The sequence below is a fragment of the Protobothrops mucrosquamatus genome, unplaced genomic scaffold (genome assembly GCF_001527695.2).
Source record: "Protobothrops mucrosquamatus isolate PMUCROS unplaced genomic scaffold, P.Mucros_1.0 scaffold429, whole genome shotgun sequence".
NCBI classification, from domain to species: Eukaryota; Metazoa; Chordata; class Lepidosauria; order Squamata; family Viperidae; genus Protobothrops; species Protobothrops mucrosquamatus.
Genome location: NW_015386754.1, coordinates 756,665 through 774,781, shown reverse-complemented (window position 1 = coordinate 774,781; position 18,117 = coordinate 756,665). Strand labels below are relative to the sequence as shown.

At 33.8% G+C, this 18,117-nt stretch overlaps 1 protein-coding gene across 1 annotated transcript in view; it reads right to left on the bottom strand.

Moving 5' to 3' along the window:
• Positions 1 to 18,117, bottom strand: part of LRP1B (LDL receptor related protein 1B) — a gene marked incomplete at its 3' end in the record, with an annotated part of 540,296 nt that overhangs the window by 130,139 nt on the left and 392,040 nt on the right. The window contains exons 26-31 of the mRNA XM_029284208.1: positions 15,990 to 16,194; positions 11,290 to 11,454; positions 8,433 to 8,677; positions 5,619 to 5,750; positions 2,669 to 2,896; positions 538 to 712 (exon numbers count right to left, since the gene is read on the bottom strand). Of these exons, the coding sequence (XP_029140041.1) occupies positions 538 to 712; positions 2,669 to 2,896; positions 5,619 to 5,750; positions 8,433 to 8,677; positions 11,290 to 11,454; positions 15,990 to 16,194 (1,150 nt within the window). The remainder of the gene's footprint in view (positions 1 to 537; positions 713 to 2,668; positions 2,897 to 5,618; positions 5,751 to 8,432; positions 8,678 to 11,289; positions 11,455 to 15,989; positions 16,195 to 18,117) is intronic.

Genomic DNA, 18,117 nt, shown 5'->3' with positions numbered 1-18,117 from the left:
AATATCATATTTTAATCGGTGTTTTCTTTAGAGGGTTACAAATAGTATCACTGCCTCTTCCAGATTGTGATTAATATTAGAATATCAAAAATATTTTAAATCATGCAATAAAATGTAGTTCTAATACTGATCATGAAAGAAAATTACAACTTGTCCCACACATACAGAAGCAAAATTCCCTAAAAATAAAATAGCTATCCATACAAACATTGGATACACAGAGGTCTAATTTATTATATCTTTTTTCTTCTGACACACATATGTACCTTTTTTTCTAGAAAATGGAGTCTCCATACTAGTACTCCATGGAGATTTCATCTTATAGGAAGATAGAATTCACTAAATTCTCTTTTTATGTATTTATATTTCTTCTATTTATATAGTTGCCCAATTGCCACATGATTCTGGGTGGCTAACACAAGATTATATAACAAAGTGCAAATAGTATTCAACTTGACAAGCAAACATAAATTTATATCTTAAAGAATGCACATTGTTTACTATCCCAAAGCTGTACTGATAGGAATAATACTTTACCCTTTAGCTGGATAAACAGCAAGAGATTGTGGTTTATCAATTCCATGTATAATTGAAGTTTTTAAAGAGCCATCTAAATGAGCCACATTAATTTGTGTTTCATCAAATTCTGAGCTAATCCAGTATAAATTACGAGATAACCAATCCAGAGCCAGTCCACGAATGCTTTGAATATCTGCAAAATATATATAAAAAATCTATTTGCCCAAACTGTCCTACTAATTAGTCTTTACTGCTGAAAATATTTTTATGCTGTCTGAACCCCAAGTAATTTGATGCCTGCAATACAAATTTTATTTAATTCAAATTCATATTGTAGCTTTTATGCTACAATACATAGGACTGAACAAAAGTATACATAATAAGCATGAAGAGCAAAATGAAGATTGTGAATATTGGGTTGTCCAAAGCATCCAAAGAGCACTGAGGTTTAGCATGGCCACTTTAAGACCTTTCCTAGATTCCATCTTTATGAATATGCATGCACTGACCACATAGTTTCACGTATCCTGGTGAAGAAATGCACAACATGCAGATACAACCTTGAAAAGCCCTTGAAACAGACATATATTTCATAGATAATGCACTCTCCCCCCAGCCCTAACAACTGTACTGAGTAACATATCTGCAATCTATGGAACATGCATTTTCATGGAAATATATGACTAGATTTCATACTGCATGGAACAAATGCAAGCTGTAATTTTAATGGATTTAAGTTACACAACTGTTTATTCAGTGCTTTATTCACGTTCATTCAAAATGTGGATGGGAAGAGGAGGAAACATTAAACTAAAATTGTCATTTTAAGGTTAAATAAGAAAAAAATAATTTAAGAACTGAATGAGAAAAGTTCACTTCAAACGAAGAGGTTATAATCCTGGTGTAGAGAAAATTGAAAGACAACAGTTTTAGAGTGCTTCTAAAACAGGACGTCCCAGAGGACATTCAACAAAGCTTGTCGGAAGAAAGGATGATGAAAGGAGGCAATACTTCAATTGCACTCAGCAGAACTAAGAAGATGGAGATAGCTGTCACCTTAAATAGCATTAATAGTTTTTTTGTTTTTTTTAAAAAATCAATGATTACTAATTTTGATGACTGTATTCTACATGCAGACTACATCATTTTGTACATCAGTTTCTGGAGAACAAAGATTTTAAAAAGTGTTATATTCAATACTGGTACTTTTGTGGTCTTCCTGCAAGATTCTGTGGTACAGATTATATATGCTAAACCAGATTAGGTTTTTACGGCTTAAAGTCTCAGTAGATGAAGGGGCATTGGGGTGTATTTAATATGCAGTTTCTCTTCTCTGTGCAGGTATCAGATTTCCCTGATAGACCAAACAGGAAACACGATCAGATGTGCTAATTCTACTTTATGTAAATCTAAAAGTACAAATCTCTCACCATCTCTTTTTACGGACTAATAAATTATATAGTATCCTTTCTGAGTTTTTTTTTTCTTCCTGTTATGCAGCTGGGGTCCCTCCATGTGATCATTCCTTAGGCAGCACCCCCCCCTCAAGATCATTGTCACATGTTATAACATCAGATGGACATATTTGGATACAATCATATATAATTACTATTTTCTTTGGGATACTTTATGATGGCATTCTAATACAAGATGATCAAATATGAAACAAATTGCTTAAAAATTAAAGACTTTTGAAAGGCCCCTTAGATTTAGAAAATGAGCTTATCAAATTTAACTGAAATATGATTTTGAAAAACTGTATGTAACAAACAGCTTTATTTCTTGGCTATCCCATATCTTGGGATTTCTGAGAGAAAAACAAATATCAAACCAAAATGCAATCTATTTGTAGGTACAAGGGGGGAAAAGTGGCAAAAATGCAGTTTTCAAGCCAAAGAATTTTAATCCAGGATGTATTGTTGCTTATTGCTAAGGAAGCTTAAATATACAATAATCCAAGATGTATTGTTAATTATTGCTGAGGAAGCTTAAATATGTAATGCATAACTAAGAGAATCTTTTTGTGCAATTAACAATAGCCAGCTTAGCTCAACACATGGCCAGTTAATATGTTAATTAGGGAGGAAAGCTAATTTATGTTTTATTTCTTAAATATACATAATAGTGCTTTCTAAAGTACATAATTTACCTCGTGATATGACAGTTTCTAAGCCAGTCCCATTAATAAAGGCCCGTTTTATAGTTTGTGTTTTCACATCAGTCCAGTATAAACGTTCTTCCACTGTATCAAAATCTACAACTGTTACATCATCAATATCAGGAACTGTAAATGCTGTTATATAATTGAAGTATGGATTCTCTATGTCAACACCTCTTATTTCTGAATGCCTTGCATAAAGAAGGAACTTTTTCATTTCTATAAAAAAAAGAAAGATGTGATTTTCTTAGATACAGAGCAATGAAATGCAATTTTATGTATAACAATATATATAATATTTAAGTTTGCATACAGGTAGTCCTCGACTTATGGCGATTAGTAATTATTTGTGGCATTTTCAATGGCATTGAAAAAAGTTATCTTTTTCATATTACAACTGTTGCAGCGTCCCCATGGTCACATGATCAAAATTCAGACACTTGGCAATTGGTTTATATTTATAATGGTTGCAGTATCCTGGAGTCATGTGATCACCTTTTACGACCTTCTAACAACCAAAGTCAATGGGAAAACCAGATTCACTTAACAACCATGTGACTAACATAACAACTGCAGTGATTCACTTAACAACTATGGCAAGAAAAGTCATAAAATCTTGCTTAACAACAGAAATTTTGGACTCAATTGTGATCATAAGTCGAAGACTATCTGTATTAAAAAATACAATATGCAAGTGTATAACTTATTTGGTACTATTATGTGTGAACAAAACTTGTTGCAGAATAGAGCAAAATAATAGGATATTATCCTACTATAAATAAAATTCAGCTATTTTGCTGGTATTAAATAAATAAATTAAAAATATACTGATTGAAACAAAATGTGATTCAGAGGTGTGAAAGCTGAACTTGATTGATTCAACTGAGTTTTTTTAATCTCTCCAATGAATTCTGCATTCCCCTCCCCCAAAAAAGTTTTTTTTAGCAAAATTAACAAATCAAAAGAGAGTTATTCAACAATGTAGTGAAATGCTGAGATTTCTAGTAGATCCCAAGTATCATTTCCCAAACTGCCCTCTGGCTCTTCACTTGTAGTTTTTGTTGCTATTATCTATCTTTGTGGGAGCTCTTTACCTGGCCCTCACCCCATGATCTTCTTGTGTATATATGATGGAGAGAATTTTCTTCCTTCTTCAAAAAAGAGCCCAATCTCCTCACCTTTATATTGAAAGGGTGTAAAAAAATAACTAGAACATTTCTGCCCTAATATACATACATGCATACATACATACATACATACATTTCTCATATCAAAGTAGCATATGAAATGTTCCTATTGCTTCTGTTAGCTGCTCCTTGTACTGGATGCAATGGAATCTTCCAAATATAGTTCCCCAGCCCTACAAAATCCATAGCCTTGTTCTAAAAGGATGGAGAAAAGCTGCCTTGAGGAGTCACTTTGATGTGGAGCATTTTGGAAAAAGAAGGTTTTGGTGGCTTGTTTTTTTTTTTTTTTTACATTTGGCCTTTATTGTTTACACCAATGACAAATAAAAATGAGGGCCACTGAACTGGATTCCTGTAAGCTGCCTATTGACTTAGAAAATCAAATGTGTTTATACATTTCTTAATCAACAAATTAAAATCAGATAGGAACCAGATATAATTAATAAGTAATGAGTCATATTATATTTTCTTCTGAGCTATTACCAAATTATCATGAAAACTACCTCCTTACCTCCTTACTCTCACTTATCACTTCTCTACAATATTCCCTTTAATTTTTGGTCTCATGTATGGAAAAAATGTTTTGTATAATTTTTCTCAAACGAAGTATAAATTTGTGCACCAAATACAAGAATATAAGAAAATTGAAAATGGATGTAATAGTGACATGTTAAAATATTTACATATTTAACTAAAGTATAGAAACTTAAAAATAGAATTATATGTCATATATATGCTTGAAAGTTGTGCCTTCAGGTTATTTTGGACTCTTGGCAAAAGTTCCTGAACTTTTCTTGGCAGCATTTTTCAGAAATGACTGAATAAGGGATAAGAGAGGTGACTGCTGCAAGGTCACTCAGCTGATTTAGTTTGCGGGTTTCATGATTTGTACAATAGTTAGTTATGTACAATTTAATGTACTCTGGATTGTGTGGACTATTGCTTTACTTTATCAGTCCTTATAGTAATTAAATATATGGGTTTTTTTAAAGAAGAAAAAAGAAACAGAAGCTAAAATATAAGAGAGAAACTATATGGAACATGGAAAAATGTAACTATAATTTTCTGGTGAAAAGAATCAACAACAACTGTGAAGGTAAGGATAGTGTTCTGCTACAAAAACAAATACAAGAGGATGTGTATAATGAACTCCTATCTCCAAGATGAGTGGAAACGTTTTGTGGAAAGTTGTCTATTCTGAACTTGGAAATTTTATATAAAAGGATCAATACTGCTTTTATCAAATTGTCTATATCTCAAAGAAAATAATATATTTGTTAATATATCATGTTGTCCTGGTATATCTTGATAATGCAGCATTATAGCAGTTTTATTTTATTTTTCTCCCCAAACACCAAATACACAAGAGTTTTCACATTTCTGCCTTTATTATAGTTTTAAAGAATTGTTTTAAGACTCCTAGAATGATACTGAGTTCAAAAGAAGAAAGGTAGAGATTAAATTAATAAGAAGCTTTTCATTATATACTTTACTTGCATCATCATTTGATATTTTCCCATTTAGAAATTTCCCTGTTTTGGGAAGATAACTTCTATGAACCGCACTATTTATATTCATAGTAAAAAGGGGGGGAAACCCAAGATAATAAATCTTCACAAGCTAAATACATTCAAGCAATCCATTCATTAACACGAACCAAGATTTTACCATCAGGATTATCAGTAAATAGCACTACAGAGGCTCTGTTCTTGTTTTTAAGCAATTGTTAGGAAAATAAACTGTATGGAACTTACCATAACATGCCTTTTTGTCTTCAGCCAGTTTCATTAGATGAGGACATGCACAAGCAGCACTCCTGTTATGATTTATCAGGCACATATGAGAGCAAGGACCTCTGCCACTGTTAGCAGCACAAGGATTAGGAGCTAGAATTAAAAATGTAATGCTGAGCTTTGTTTATAATATGCATCTGCTTATATTCATATATTGTGTAGTTTCCTATTCTGCAGGATTTCATATTAATTAACTGATCATAAGAATGTAATCGGAGAGGGAGAAAAAGGGAACAAAGATATATAAGCTGCAGAGAAGTGACATTTATTAGCATTATTATCCAATGATCATCCCAAAGGAAGAGAAGCCGAGTTGGATCTTGCCCATGTAAACATATAATTCATTCTCTTCAACATAAAGTGATAGATATTTCTGCTTCTTTTGCAGGCTGTAAAATAATTTCTAGAGGAGGAATGCAGAGAACAATATTTGCTTTACCATAAAAAAGGCTCAGAAGTAAGTATATTTTCAATTTTACTTTTGTTTGTTCATGGCAGCCTGAAGGCTTTCTTCATTTTCTTCTTCAGATGACTTAAGTACTCTTTGTTCTTGATACATTTCTGGGTTCTTTGGGCTATTAGTACATTCTCAGAAGGGAAGAAATTCCACTGGAAGGGTTTGAATGGAATCTTTTCCATTGTGTTCAATCCATACAGATGATCATCCAGCCCTGAAGTCTGGTATTACTAGATCTGGTCAGCTGGATTTTTTGAACTGAATTCCATTGGCAAAGAAATCATACTTTTTTTTCTCTATCCAGGATTGTGCTTAAATGTGTGCTCAGCAATGGGTTGATGGATTTGGTAATGGCAAAGATGTTCCCAGTGGCTATTGATACCACTACATGTTTTCTGTTTCTTGACGTATTCAACAAAGTTCTTATAACTGGACTTCTGATGAGGATTCATATCAAACAAGATGTTTCTGAAGGAGACAGGATAGCAATGCAGTCGAGATTGGCAGTCAGGAGAATTCTGGCTGATGAAGTCTCTCCAGAAAAGAAGAAATCAGGAGATTGCCCATTTGTATTCTGAACAGCTGTCTACTCATGAGTAGACTGAGGAACTGAGGTTTTTATGGTCAGCTATGAATTAGGGAATTGAGGGATTTTGTTCAAGCTCACAACCATAATGTAAGCTATATGAACAAACTTCTTTTTTCTTCTTTTTCTCATTTCTTAATCATTTTCAAGAATTGCCTTTTGACTGTTATTCAGCTATTAGGAATATTTGAACTGACATATTTTATAGTATCAGGTGAGTTTCCTTAATTTTTTAGCAAAAGAAGCTTTAAATGCAAGTTTAAGGACTTTTTACATAACTTTTTAAATGTCTAGCAATGAAAGCCCACTGCAATTACTAAGATTAAAATAAATGTAATATGATAGAGAGACTTACATTTAAGTTGTTCTGTACTTTACTGCTGATTTATAGCATAATGGAGGATACTTAAGTGCACGTATCTGTAATGTGTTATATGTTTATATTGGGTTATTTGTAGGATTTCTAGTCTAATGATTGCAAACAAATTTTCATAAAAAGATGAAAACAAATGCAGTTATAATAGAAATATATCATAAATTTGGTTCCTTGTGAAAAGATTTCTCTAAAAATAAATATTGATTTTTCTTATTGTTTTCAAAGTATTACAAAGCTTAGATGGAATTAACTAACTATTTATTATATTGATATAAATCTAAGCTATTTGACATCAAGACTAATTGAATTTTAGTCCAGTAGATACACTGTATTTGACCAGAGACATATACTGGTCATTACTAACAAGTGCAGTCTTAGATTCCTGAAAATAAAATATTGAGGTCAATAGTTGTTTTTTTTTGCAGTTCAGAGCTTTAATTTTTTAACCCATATTGCCATTCTATTTTTTCTTTTTTTATAGTTGAAAAAACACAAAACATAGAAGTTTCACAAAGAGGATTTCTGAAGCATACTGTTATTATTCAACATAATGTCTACTTTCACAGTATTGAATGCATAATATCACTGTATAGAGCAGATAAAGATGAATAATCTTAAGTTATAATGAAGAAAAGTGTGATTTCTACTAATGTCCCATAAAGCCATAAATACTCTGTTGCAGATAATACTACAGTATTTCAGTGAAAATGTTAAGGTATAATTAACAACTATGCAACTATGCTACTTAAAGCAGCAGCGGGGTGAAAAAAAGAGAAATGTATTTGTAATTTCCCCTATTAGAACCCTAGAAAATCAAATATTTTTTAACAACCCTAGATCAATCTCCCCATGAAACAGTGCTGGTGAGGGAGCAGCTGTTAATAGTCAATATGACTATAATACTTATTAAAAATAATAACCTCACAGAATGGTTCCAAAATTGGTACAGTGTGTGATACATAAACACAATATTTATTATTATCTTGACCCAAAATTAAAGTATCCCCTTAACAACTAATGGCTAGTAACTTCTTCCCAGAAGCATATACAAAAGGCAATTAGTTTTATGCTTTCTTTAAGTATCTTAATATGTAACTTAGGGAATCAATGTTCAAAAATTGTCATTTTATCTGCATAAGCACCATAGAAAATATAAACTGGCATTCAGATAAATATTTATTGATAAATACAAAATGTCAAGATTTCTCAGTTGCGTGAACACACACACAAACACACACAGAAAAGTCTTTCACATAAACATATACAAATTTCCCATTTATATTTGCTACTTAACAATGAAGTTGAATATGAATACAAAGACTGCAATTAACATTTTTATTAAAATTATTACTTTACCTTGGGGTTGACGACTTGGATGATAAATTTGAAGATCAAAAGGTTGTGCACTGGTTTTTTGTATCACGCTAACATTTTGGCCTGTCCATTTATTTGCTTTAGATAACGTGTTTGTCCTCCAGTCTGTCCAATATACTTCACTCCCAAACAGGGAGACAGCAAAAGGGTGAGAAAGATATTCATGACCTCGTATAATTTCAATCATGCCAGTCCCATCATACAGTGCTGAATAAATAGCATCTGACCTGAAAAACAGTTGAAACACTCTCTATTCAAATTGTGCTTAATACAGCTATGATCTATTTCTTGGAAAATTAAACAAATAAATGAAAAAAGTAACTTTATATTGTTCCCCAAACAATAGGGTTGCTTAACTATATCGTTCTCACAATATACTAGAAAGGTGATAAGCAAATGTTTATTACCACTCAATTAATTTATTTTTAACACCATAAACTTTTAGACTGAATGTACTCAGTGAATATCCCAGCTTTTAATAATCAGGTAGCAGATCAGGATATTTTACCATGAAGCAATGTGCTATTAAATACATTTGGTTGAAAAAACTCTAAATCCCCAAAGATAGCCTTTATGTTGCCTTTCTTGATTTAATGGCAGTCTTAGACTCAATTTATACAGAGGAACTATAATGGATATTACAATATCCATTGATTATCACTTTCTCAGATTGGCAATTATATTCATCAAAATATTACAGTGCAGATTACAGGCAATTGTAATGGTGATGTAACCATCTCCCTATCCTCAGAGGAATCAAATAAGGTGATATTATTGCTCTTTTATTGTTCAACTTCTATATAAGTGACGTTGTAGCTCTTTCTAAATTATAATTTCACCCTCCAGTACTTGCCCAACATGCTGTTTTAAGTGAGCCTTCAAAGATGCCTATCTCCATTAGTGTCCTACTGTTCTGGGGAAATTCTTGAAAATTACTCAAAACTCTAAGCTGTTTAATTGTCCTATAATCCTTCTATAAGCCTCCTATAAAGTGGAAATTGAACAAAAGACTAACTGATTAGATTAAGAATGTCAAATGCCTAGGCATCCACTCCCAATCCCCTATCCACTGGAATAATCAACTGTTTCTCACAGTCTTAAATTATCCTAGTCATCAAGGCAATAATCACATTCCTGCAGCAATAAAATTATATAAAGCAAAGGTTTTGGGTTATTGGTATTTAGTGCACAACTTTGTGTTTATAAGGATGCCCCTATTTTAGAAGCTGTTCAGTCTAACTTTCTGAAAGCCATACTTCATGTCCCTTGCTTCGTTGCAAATGTCCTTGTTCGGTTGGAACTTGGTTGCATTTGCCTTGGGGACCACCTGTCAGATTTTGGTTGAAACAAACCTTTTGAGGTAAGCCTCTGGTTCACCTTATCCTACTGGATAGGTTTCTTTCTTCCCTGAGGAGACAAATTGATTCTGATCTGGCATATTATGTTCTCTCATTTCTGGCAATATTGTCAGTTGCCCAGATAAAACTTTAATCAAACATAGGATTTGGGATTTAGACCTACAAAATGAGAGGGCTAAAATCATTGACCCTGATCTTATTATGGTACAATTGCAGACTCTTCATGGACATTTTCTAGCCACCTTTATAACATCTTCCATATTCCACCCAGGAGATTCTTTTTCCTTGGCCTGAATTGCCACACTACCTATTATGGCACTATAATGCAATATTCTCCAATAGAATAATTGCATATAAGCAGTGGTGGGATTCAGCCAGTTCGCACCACTTCGGCAGAACTGGTAGCTAATTGTTTGTTGCCCAGGCCCAGAATGGATTTCTGGAAGCGGCATCCACACAGAACCGGTTGTTCACATATTTGAATCCCACCACTGCATATAAGCCAGTAATCCATGAATTGTTACATTGCCAATTGTACTATCAATGATGTCTGGCACACATAAATATAATTGTCAAAAATTTTAGTTAACTTTCTGATCAACTAAGTACAATCTTTTTGCTGTAAGATAAATGTGGACAACGACTGTAAACGCTGCTATATTTCCAGCAACAGCTATGACTAGCAGATGATATTTCTTCTCGTTATTATTTGCTTCAGGTTCATTCTTTTTTCTTTTTAAATTAAATTTTGTAATGGTGTTCAGTTTTGCTCTGTATTTATACTCTGAAACTATAAAATGATTTGAACTTGAATTTGACTTAATATCTAAAGCCTAACCAAGCTTTTTATAACTTAAACATTTCCTATCATTATATTAAAAAAATTCTACTCAGAATCAGTTGATTTTTCTTGCTTTTAACATTTAAATCCCATTTAACTGAATTGTCAGCCATAATATTTTTGAATGGTATGGTTTTGATATTTTAAATAAATAAAAACAGAAAATATAACCAAATCTAGAACCATTGTTTGTGCATTTCAATTGTTCCTTAATATCCAACTTTTTTCACCACCTTCCATGGCAATCAACAGCTCTTGTTCCTTTTTAAAAATCAATATTGTCCTTCTCATTTTTTATGGAAATAAAACTTTGGATCAATCTTTTACAGAATTTCAAATATGATTGTTCTGGTCATTTTATGTGGTTACATTTTTCTAATACTTTCCTATATCATTTTTCAGATTTATTTAAATTCTATGCAAACTATGCATGCATATTCATGTATACTTCCCTAAATATAAGCATTTTGGTTGTTCAAAGATCTGCAATACAATTGTTTAAGAAGCTTATATAAGTTCCTAACTTACATGTTGTTATAGCAATTACAATTTTAGACCTTAAAATAGGAATCAAACAATATTTTCTACCCTTTGTAATATATTCCAAAAATACATTATGAGACATATTCATATATTTTACCTAGCATCTGTCCAAACTATTCGTTTTTCAAAATGATCAACTGTAAGACCATTAGGCCATGCCCCACTATCCATGTCTTTATATATGATCTTTCTTCCTGCTCCACTCATGGAAGCAGATTCAATGCGAGGAAAATTAGCATCCCAGTCTGTCCAAAACAGAATTCTGAATGATACAAAAAACAAAAAAAACCTTATTAATGGGAGCAAATAAAATAATCAATATTTTAGAAAAAAAATAATCATTATTAGCCACCAATCACTATTAGCCCAAATTTTTTTTCTCAAGATAGTCACACTATATAAATATTTTGAAGTGAGTGAGTGAGTGAGTGAATGATAGGATCTATATCTCACATATATGTTTTCTATCATTGGAAAAATGGCAATTTTGCTAACAAATTTATTTCCATATTTTCTACTACAGTGAAACTATACTGATTGCAAATGTAACTTTACATCGCTAATTTAGTTTAAAAATAATTTTTAAAAGTTAAAAAATATTTTTAAGTTGCAAGAATGAAGTTAATATGAATGTAATACAATTTGAAGTAAAACAGCGCTATTATGGAGAGACTAATTGATTTTAGATTTAGATTTAGAGATTTCCTTATTTTCTATGTATGGTATAAATTGGTCTATTCCAACAATTCTTAAATATTTTGAGTGATTTTCTACAATTAGAATTTATTTTAATTGATTTATGAAATTATCAGAGCATTTTTGAAGATTATTCCTCTGCTGAAACACAAGATAATAGCCTCTTAGTGAGGAAATTTAGTTAAGCACCATAAACTAAATAATATAGGAGGAAAAAAATCTTCAATCTGAATCTAAATACACGTTAACGTTCCTGTTAGATCTGCTCTGTAGAAAGGAAGAAATCCTTTTTCTCTGCCTCTATTACATTACCCCAAAGTCATCCAGTAGAGTTATTTCAGGTGACTTACTGGCTATTACATCTTCTTCTGTAGTGTAGTTAAAAGGAACTATCTGAAGATTGTTGATAACATCAGTTGCATGTACTTCTGCTTGAAGTCTAGGTTAAAAAGTAATTTTAGCGAATGCTTACTTAAGCCATGTCCCTAGTGCCAATCGATGACTTTCAGTTTGTTTTGCCTTGTAGAAGTAAGGCTAGTCACTTGCATTTTATACTCACTCATTCCTGGCTCAGAAAACCTGTTAGAGAAATGCTGATAGATTGGCTGCTGAAAAATATAAATTCCTCCAAGAAAAATACCCATGATCTGTATTTTCCAAAGGATGTTCTGTTAAGATTTTAATTGGTATTTAAAAATACTATCTTTAGTAATAATTAGCTATTCCACGATTTTAATTGCCCCCCCAACAGAAATACAAGGATTGTCTATACACTTTTCCATCTCGTTTATTTAATTTTTCTGAGTGAAATAGCCATTGTTGTTTATTTCTGCCATGTAGAATGTATTTCATAATGGTATTTCTACTATACACAATAACTAGTCCAGTGCAAAATTTAGAGAGGCTCCCAAATATTCCAGTAGCTTGTACTTCTCTAAAATTTGTTCCAAAGCTTTGTATTGCTATGCTCTCATGTATCCAGTTTAACGAATTCAGGGGAAAAATGCAATGCTGAAGCACCTGACCCCTATTGGAGGGAGCTATTAGAATTCAATAGAATAGAATAACAGAGTTGGAAGGGACCTTGGAGGGCTTCTATTCAACCCCCTGCTCAGGCAGAAAACCCTATCACATTTCAGACAAATGGCTGTCCAGTCTCTTCTTAAAAACCTCCAGTGTTGGACATTCACAACTTCTAGAGTCAGGTTGTTCCACTGGTTAATTGTTCTAATTGTCAGGAAATTTCTTCTTAGTTCTAGGTTGCTTCTCTCCTTGATTAGTTTCCATCTATTGCTTCCTGGCCTTCCCTCAGGTGCTTGACTGGCCTTCCCTCAGGTGCTTGCAGAATAGCTTGACTCCCTCTTCTTTGTGGCAGCCCTGAGATATTGGAACATTGTTATTATGTCACCCCTAGTCCTTCTTTTCATTAAACTAGACCAGTGATGGCAAACTTTTTAGAGACTGAGTGCCCAAAAACCCGCCCCCGCCCCCGTCCCTGCTCTATCCTGCCCACTGGGCCATCCACCACCTCCACAGCCCACCACAGATCACCCAGGCAGCCAAGTAGCGCCATGGCGGCTATGCCCTCCGCCCATGCATCGCAGCAGCATCTGTGCGTGACGGGGTGCAAGGGCAGAGTCTTGTCCCCGCTGCCCGGCTACTATGTCCTTGGCTGTGCTGCTTCGTGTGGGTCACGCCCAGGGGCGACTCTCCTTCGGAGGTGCTGCTGGTGAGGAAGGGGACGTGGGAGGAGGCGGGGCTGGGGAGACGGTGCATGTGCCCACAGAGAGGGCTCCGAGTGCCGCCTCTGGCACCCGTGCCATAGGTTCGCCACCACTGAACTAGACATACCCAATTCCAGCAATCGTTCTTTATATGTTTTAGTCTCCATCTTGTTTACCACATACCCAAATACCTAGGATTAGCTCTTATTGCATTCTGTTTATCTGTTTTGAAAGGGGAAATACTACTTGTTGACTTCATAGGTACTACTTCAAAGATGTTTCAGCACACAACTTCAGATGTTTTAACACACAGCTAATTCAATTCAGCATAGCTCCCTGCTGATGGCAATTTAAAATTCAGTTTGAATTTTATTTTGATTCTTGAACATTCTTGCAATAGGTCTGATTATACACAAGGGCCCAGGAGAGGGGAACAAGGTGAAAATGAGAAGGTTTTTGCTTTTCTTCAGCAGTAGTATGTAAAAGTTAAAACTGCTTTACACCTAGTGATGAAATGAATAAAAATGTTAACAATTTCTCTATGTGTTTATGTATGTGAGGAAATATTGATTGTGCCAGAATCATCTCAACACATCTCTGACATTGATAACCATCATCATCCTACTTCTGGTACATTTATTTCAAAAATATCACCCCTACTCCCTCTTTTATTTCTGATGCTACTGTAACCTACAACCATAATTACAGCTTTCACACAAGTCTCCAGTTACATAATCTTCATAACTCTCCATCAAATTTTCAATACAGATGGACTGACAACTTGGCAGCTCAATAGCTTTAGCGATGACAGACTAATATTTAAAACATGCCTAGACAAAAGCATTTAATATGCAGTGAAAATGTGGATGGGCTGCTAACAGCTTATTTCTTTTTTGCATGGACAGTGGGTATGTATGAAAAATTATTTATTCTTCTAGCGACTTGGGACAAAACAATGATTAAATTATTTTTCTTGCATTCTTTGAAGAATAGCACTGATTGGCTTGCAGTATTTTCACCCTGTTGTATATTGTGAATTCTGCAGGAGTGAAGGTGATTGCGTGAATGGTTCAATATGGTTTAGAGGGCCTGGGGAATAGAAATAGTCCCAAGTACTCTGAACATTTTGAGGTATGTCTTCAGGGATCACTATTCAGCATTCTAGTCTTTGCCATTCATTAGGCTCTGAACATCTACTGTACATATGCTCTTTACCATTTAGGCCAGGGATGTCAAACTCGCAATGTCACGTGATGTGTTGCGATGTATCATGACTTTTTTGCCATCGACGGCAATGGGGTGTGCGCGGTTTTGTTATGATACATCCGGCCACAGACTGGCAGTTTGACACCCCTGATTTAGGCAAAGCTGCTATGAGGTATTATTCCATTTAGCTGCTGGTTCTCATTATACCTCAATAATACTCAGCTACATGTATCTTTTTCAGCTGATGCCAGAATCAGTGTAATATTTTAACTGTTCCCTATAGCAGAGGTCCCCAATCTTTTGGGCACCAGGGACTGGTTCCACGGAGAGAGGTTTTTCCACGGACCAGAGGGTGTGTGGTTTTGTGTGCTGTCTGCATCTTGCTTGTTTGTGCAGACCGGTTGCTGGCATGCTGTCGCCTCGTACTGGTTCACGGACCGGGGGTTTGAGACCCCTGCCCTATAGTAAAAAAAACCTCAGTGTGAATTAGAACAGGCTTAATCCAGAAAAGGTAGGTATTTCAAAGGAAAATGCAAAAATGTTCAATAGGCAAAAAAGTTTCACAAGATTAAATGATGAAAATATATATGTTGGCTTGCTAGTCCCAGGTAGAGAGGCTTTTTTGTTGAGGCACCTATGAATATCATTTCTCCAGAGATCAGATTGATCCCATGCCCATCCAAGTAATCAGTGTTTTAATCTTTAGTTTTACTCAGGTTTTTTTAGTTTTTTTAGTTTTACTCAGTGTTTTAGTCTTTAGTTTTCAAATGTAAATGTACCTTTGAACTGTATAGTAAAAATGTAATTTATCACAACATAAAGTATTATGAATTTATTAAGGTTGGGAACTACAAAAAAGAAAAAAAAACTACAGTTTGGAAAATGTACAGCCCCAGATTTAAAGTCATTAAAATGTATGTTTGATTACTATTAATAAATAATAACAATAAGTAATAAGTAATAAAAAGACTGACCACAGATATTTTGTATGGTCAAGGTTTAAATATATTGTTAAAAATTGCATGATTTTCTTTAAAATAAGTTTTGGTTGTTTCCCCTTTTTGCTGCTTTTTCTTTTTCTTTCTTTCTTTTAATTAAAGCAATGCAATATTAAGAAATAATTCTGCATGCTTTTTTAAAAAAATGGTAAAATACCATAAAGAATAATTACCCATATCTGGGATCCAAAGCAATAGCTCTAGGATGTTCCATTGCACCTGCGATTAGGGTTGTCCTCAGTGTACCATCTAATTTAGCTACTTCAATTTGATCCAGATTGCTGTCTATCCAATATATATTTTCAGCAATCCAGTCCACAGTAAGACCTTCTGGAGTAGCTAAACCATGTTGGACCACAACTTCAACGGAGCTTACACCTGTGAAAATATTAGAACAAATCTTGAATTTTAGAAATTTATACAAAAAACAAAAATGATGTACTTCTTAAAAAACAAAGCAAGCACTCCCTGGTCATTTGTGGTTCCGTTTTCCATAGATTTACATATTTGCAATTGCCAAAAATATAGCAGATTTTGGTATACTGATAGAAGATAATATTTGTAGCTCAGGGTTGAACTGTGGAATCCATGGTGCTCTCTGAGCTTGTTTTCTTGCAGACTTTTCATTACCAAACTAGGTAACATTATCAGAAGTTGAAGGCTTTCAGATAGTTCTTTATTTTTGTTTGCTTTTTTACACATGCACAAAATGGCATACAGGCTTTTGGACACATATATAGTAGGTTTGTTTTTTTAGGGTTTCTTTATATAAAGTTTCATTATCTATGGTCAAGAGGTGAAGATATAACCCTTCTGAATAACATAAATATTTTAATATAAATATATTATAAAGTTTTGTTTCAATTATAATACTAAACACTTTAATAATTATAACAAAGGTGATAAACATAATAATTTCAAAACTATGATCATAGTAATTTAAAACTATAAGGTAGCTCTCATATACATTTTGAAATGAATTTGAATTCGGAGATGTCTACTGTGAAACATGGTCATCATCATTAATATTTAAATTGTTAATACTATATTATTCATTAAAAGTATTTCTATCTAATTTTTAAGCCAGAAGTCTCTAAAGGCAACTAGATTCAGTAGAATTTGCTATTTTATATTTTTACATAACATATATTTTTGGAATGCTTCATAAAAGGATAGCACTATGCTAAATGAGTTGTTTCTAATCCCTCAGAGCTGAGATAATTAGTCACAATTCTGCAAACTATGCATGCAGAACATGGTATGAAAATTGTTCCACTATCATTTTCCTCTTCTGCTGACTGAGGTTATACATAATTCACTGATATTTTAAACACTACAGGTAATCTTCACTTACTGACATTAATGGGACTGGCAAATCCATTGCTAAGTGGCATGGTTGAAAAGTGAAACATCATATGATTCAACCTGACTTACGTCAATTCCAGCTGCAGTTGTTAAGTATGAGATCATGTGGCTGCCATTTCTTGCCACTGATTTTGCTTGTCAGAAGTTGGCTGTGAAGGTCACAAATGGGATGTTGCAACTGTCATAAATGTATGCTGGTTACCAAGCACCTGAATTATGATAATATGGTCATGGGGACATGTGACAGCTGCAAGTTTGAGGATCAGTCATAAATCTTCTATTTCAGTGCCAACATAACTTTCAAAGGTCGCAGAATGAGCAGTCAGTAAGCAAGAAGTATCTGTATTTGATGACTCAACAAGGCCATCTACTTGCAGAGAAGTCCTCCAACATCTTACCTTTAAGAATTGGCAGACTGCTTTTCTCTAAGGTTATGGTTTGCAAGTTATTCCTAGTAAAGCAGGAGTGGAGATAGTATAGGGCAGGCATGTCAAACTGCTGGCCTGCAGGCCGGATGCATCACTCCGAAACCGCGCTCACCCCATTGCCGGCAATGGGGGAAAAGTTGTCATACGTTGCACGACATCATGTGACATCGCAAGTTTGACATGCCTGGTATAGGGGCTTGATAGGGGAGGTTATACGAGAACTTTAGGGGAAACATTTCATAGCACTTTATCTATGCAAGCAGGGTGCAGGATTTGGCCTTTGTATATAAAAAAGAAGATTAAATTTCAAAATAATTTTTACAAATTATTTTATAAGTGCACCAAAAATTCAAGAAAAAGAAGAAATACTTGCTCCAAAACTGCTACATGTTCATTTAATTTCTGCAATTTCCATGTTAGTATAACAATTTATTAAAGACTAACAAAAAATTCTGAGGGCATTTTCAGAAATAAACTGCACTGAATTCTACAGATGTATTGTGAATAT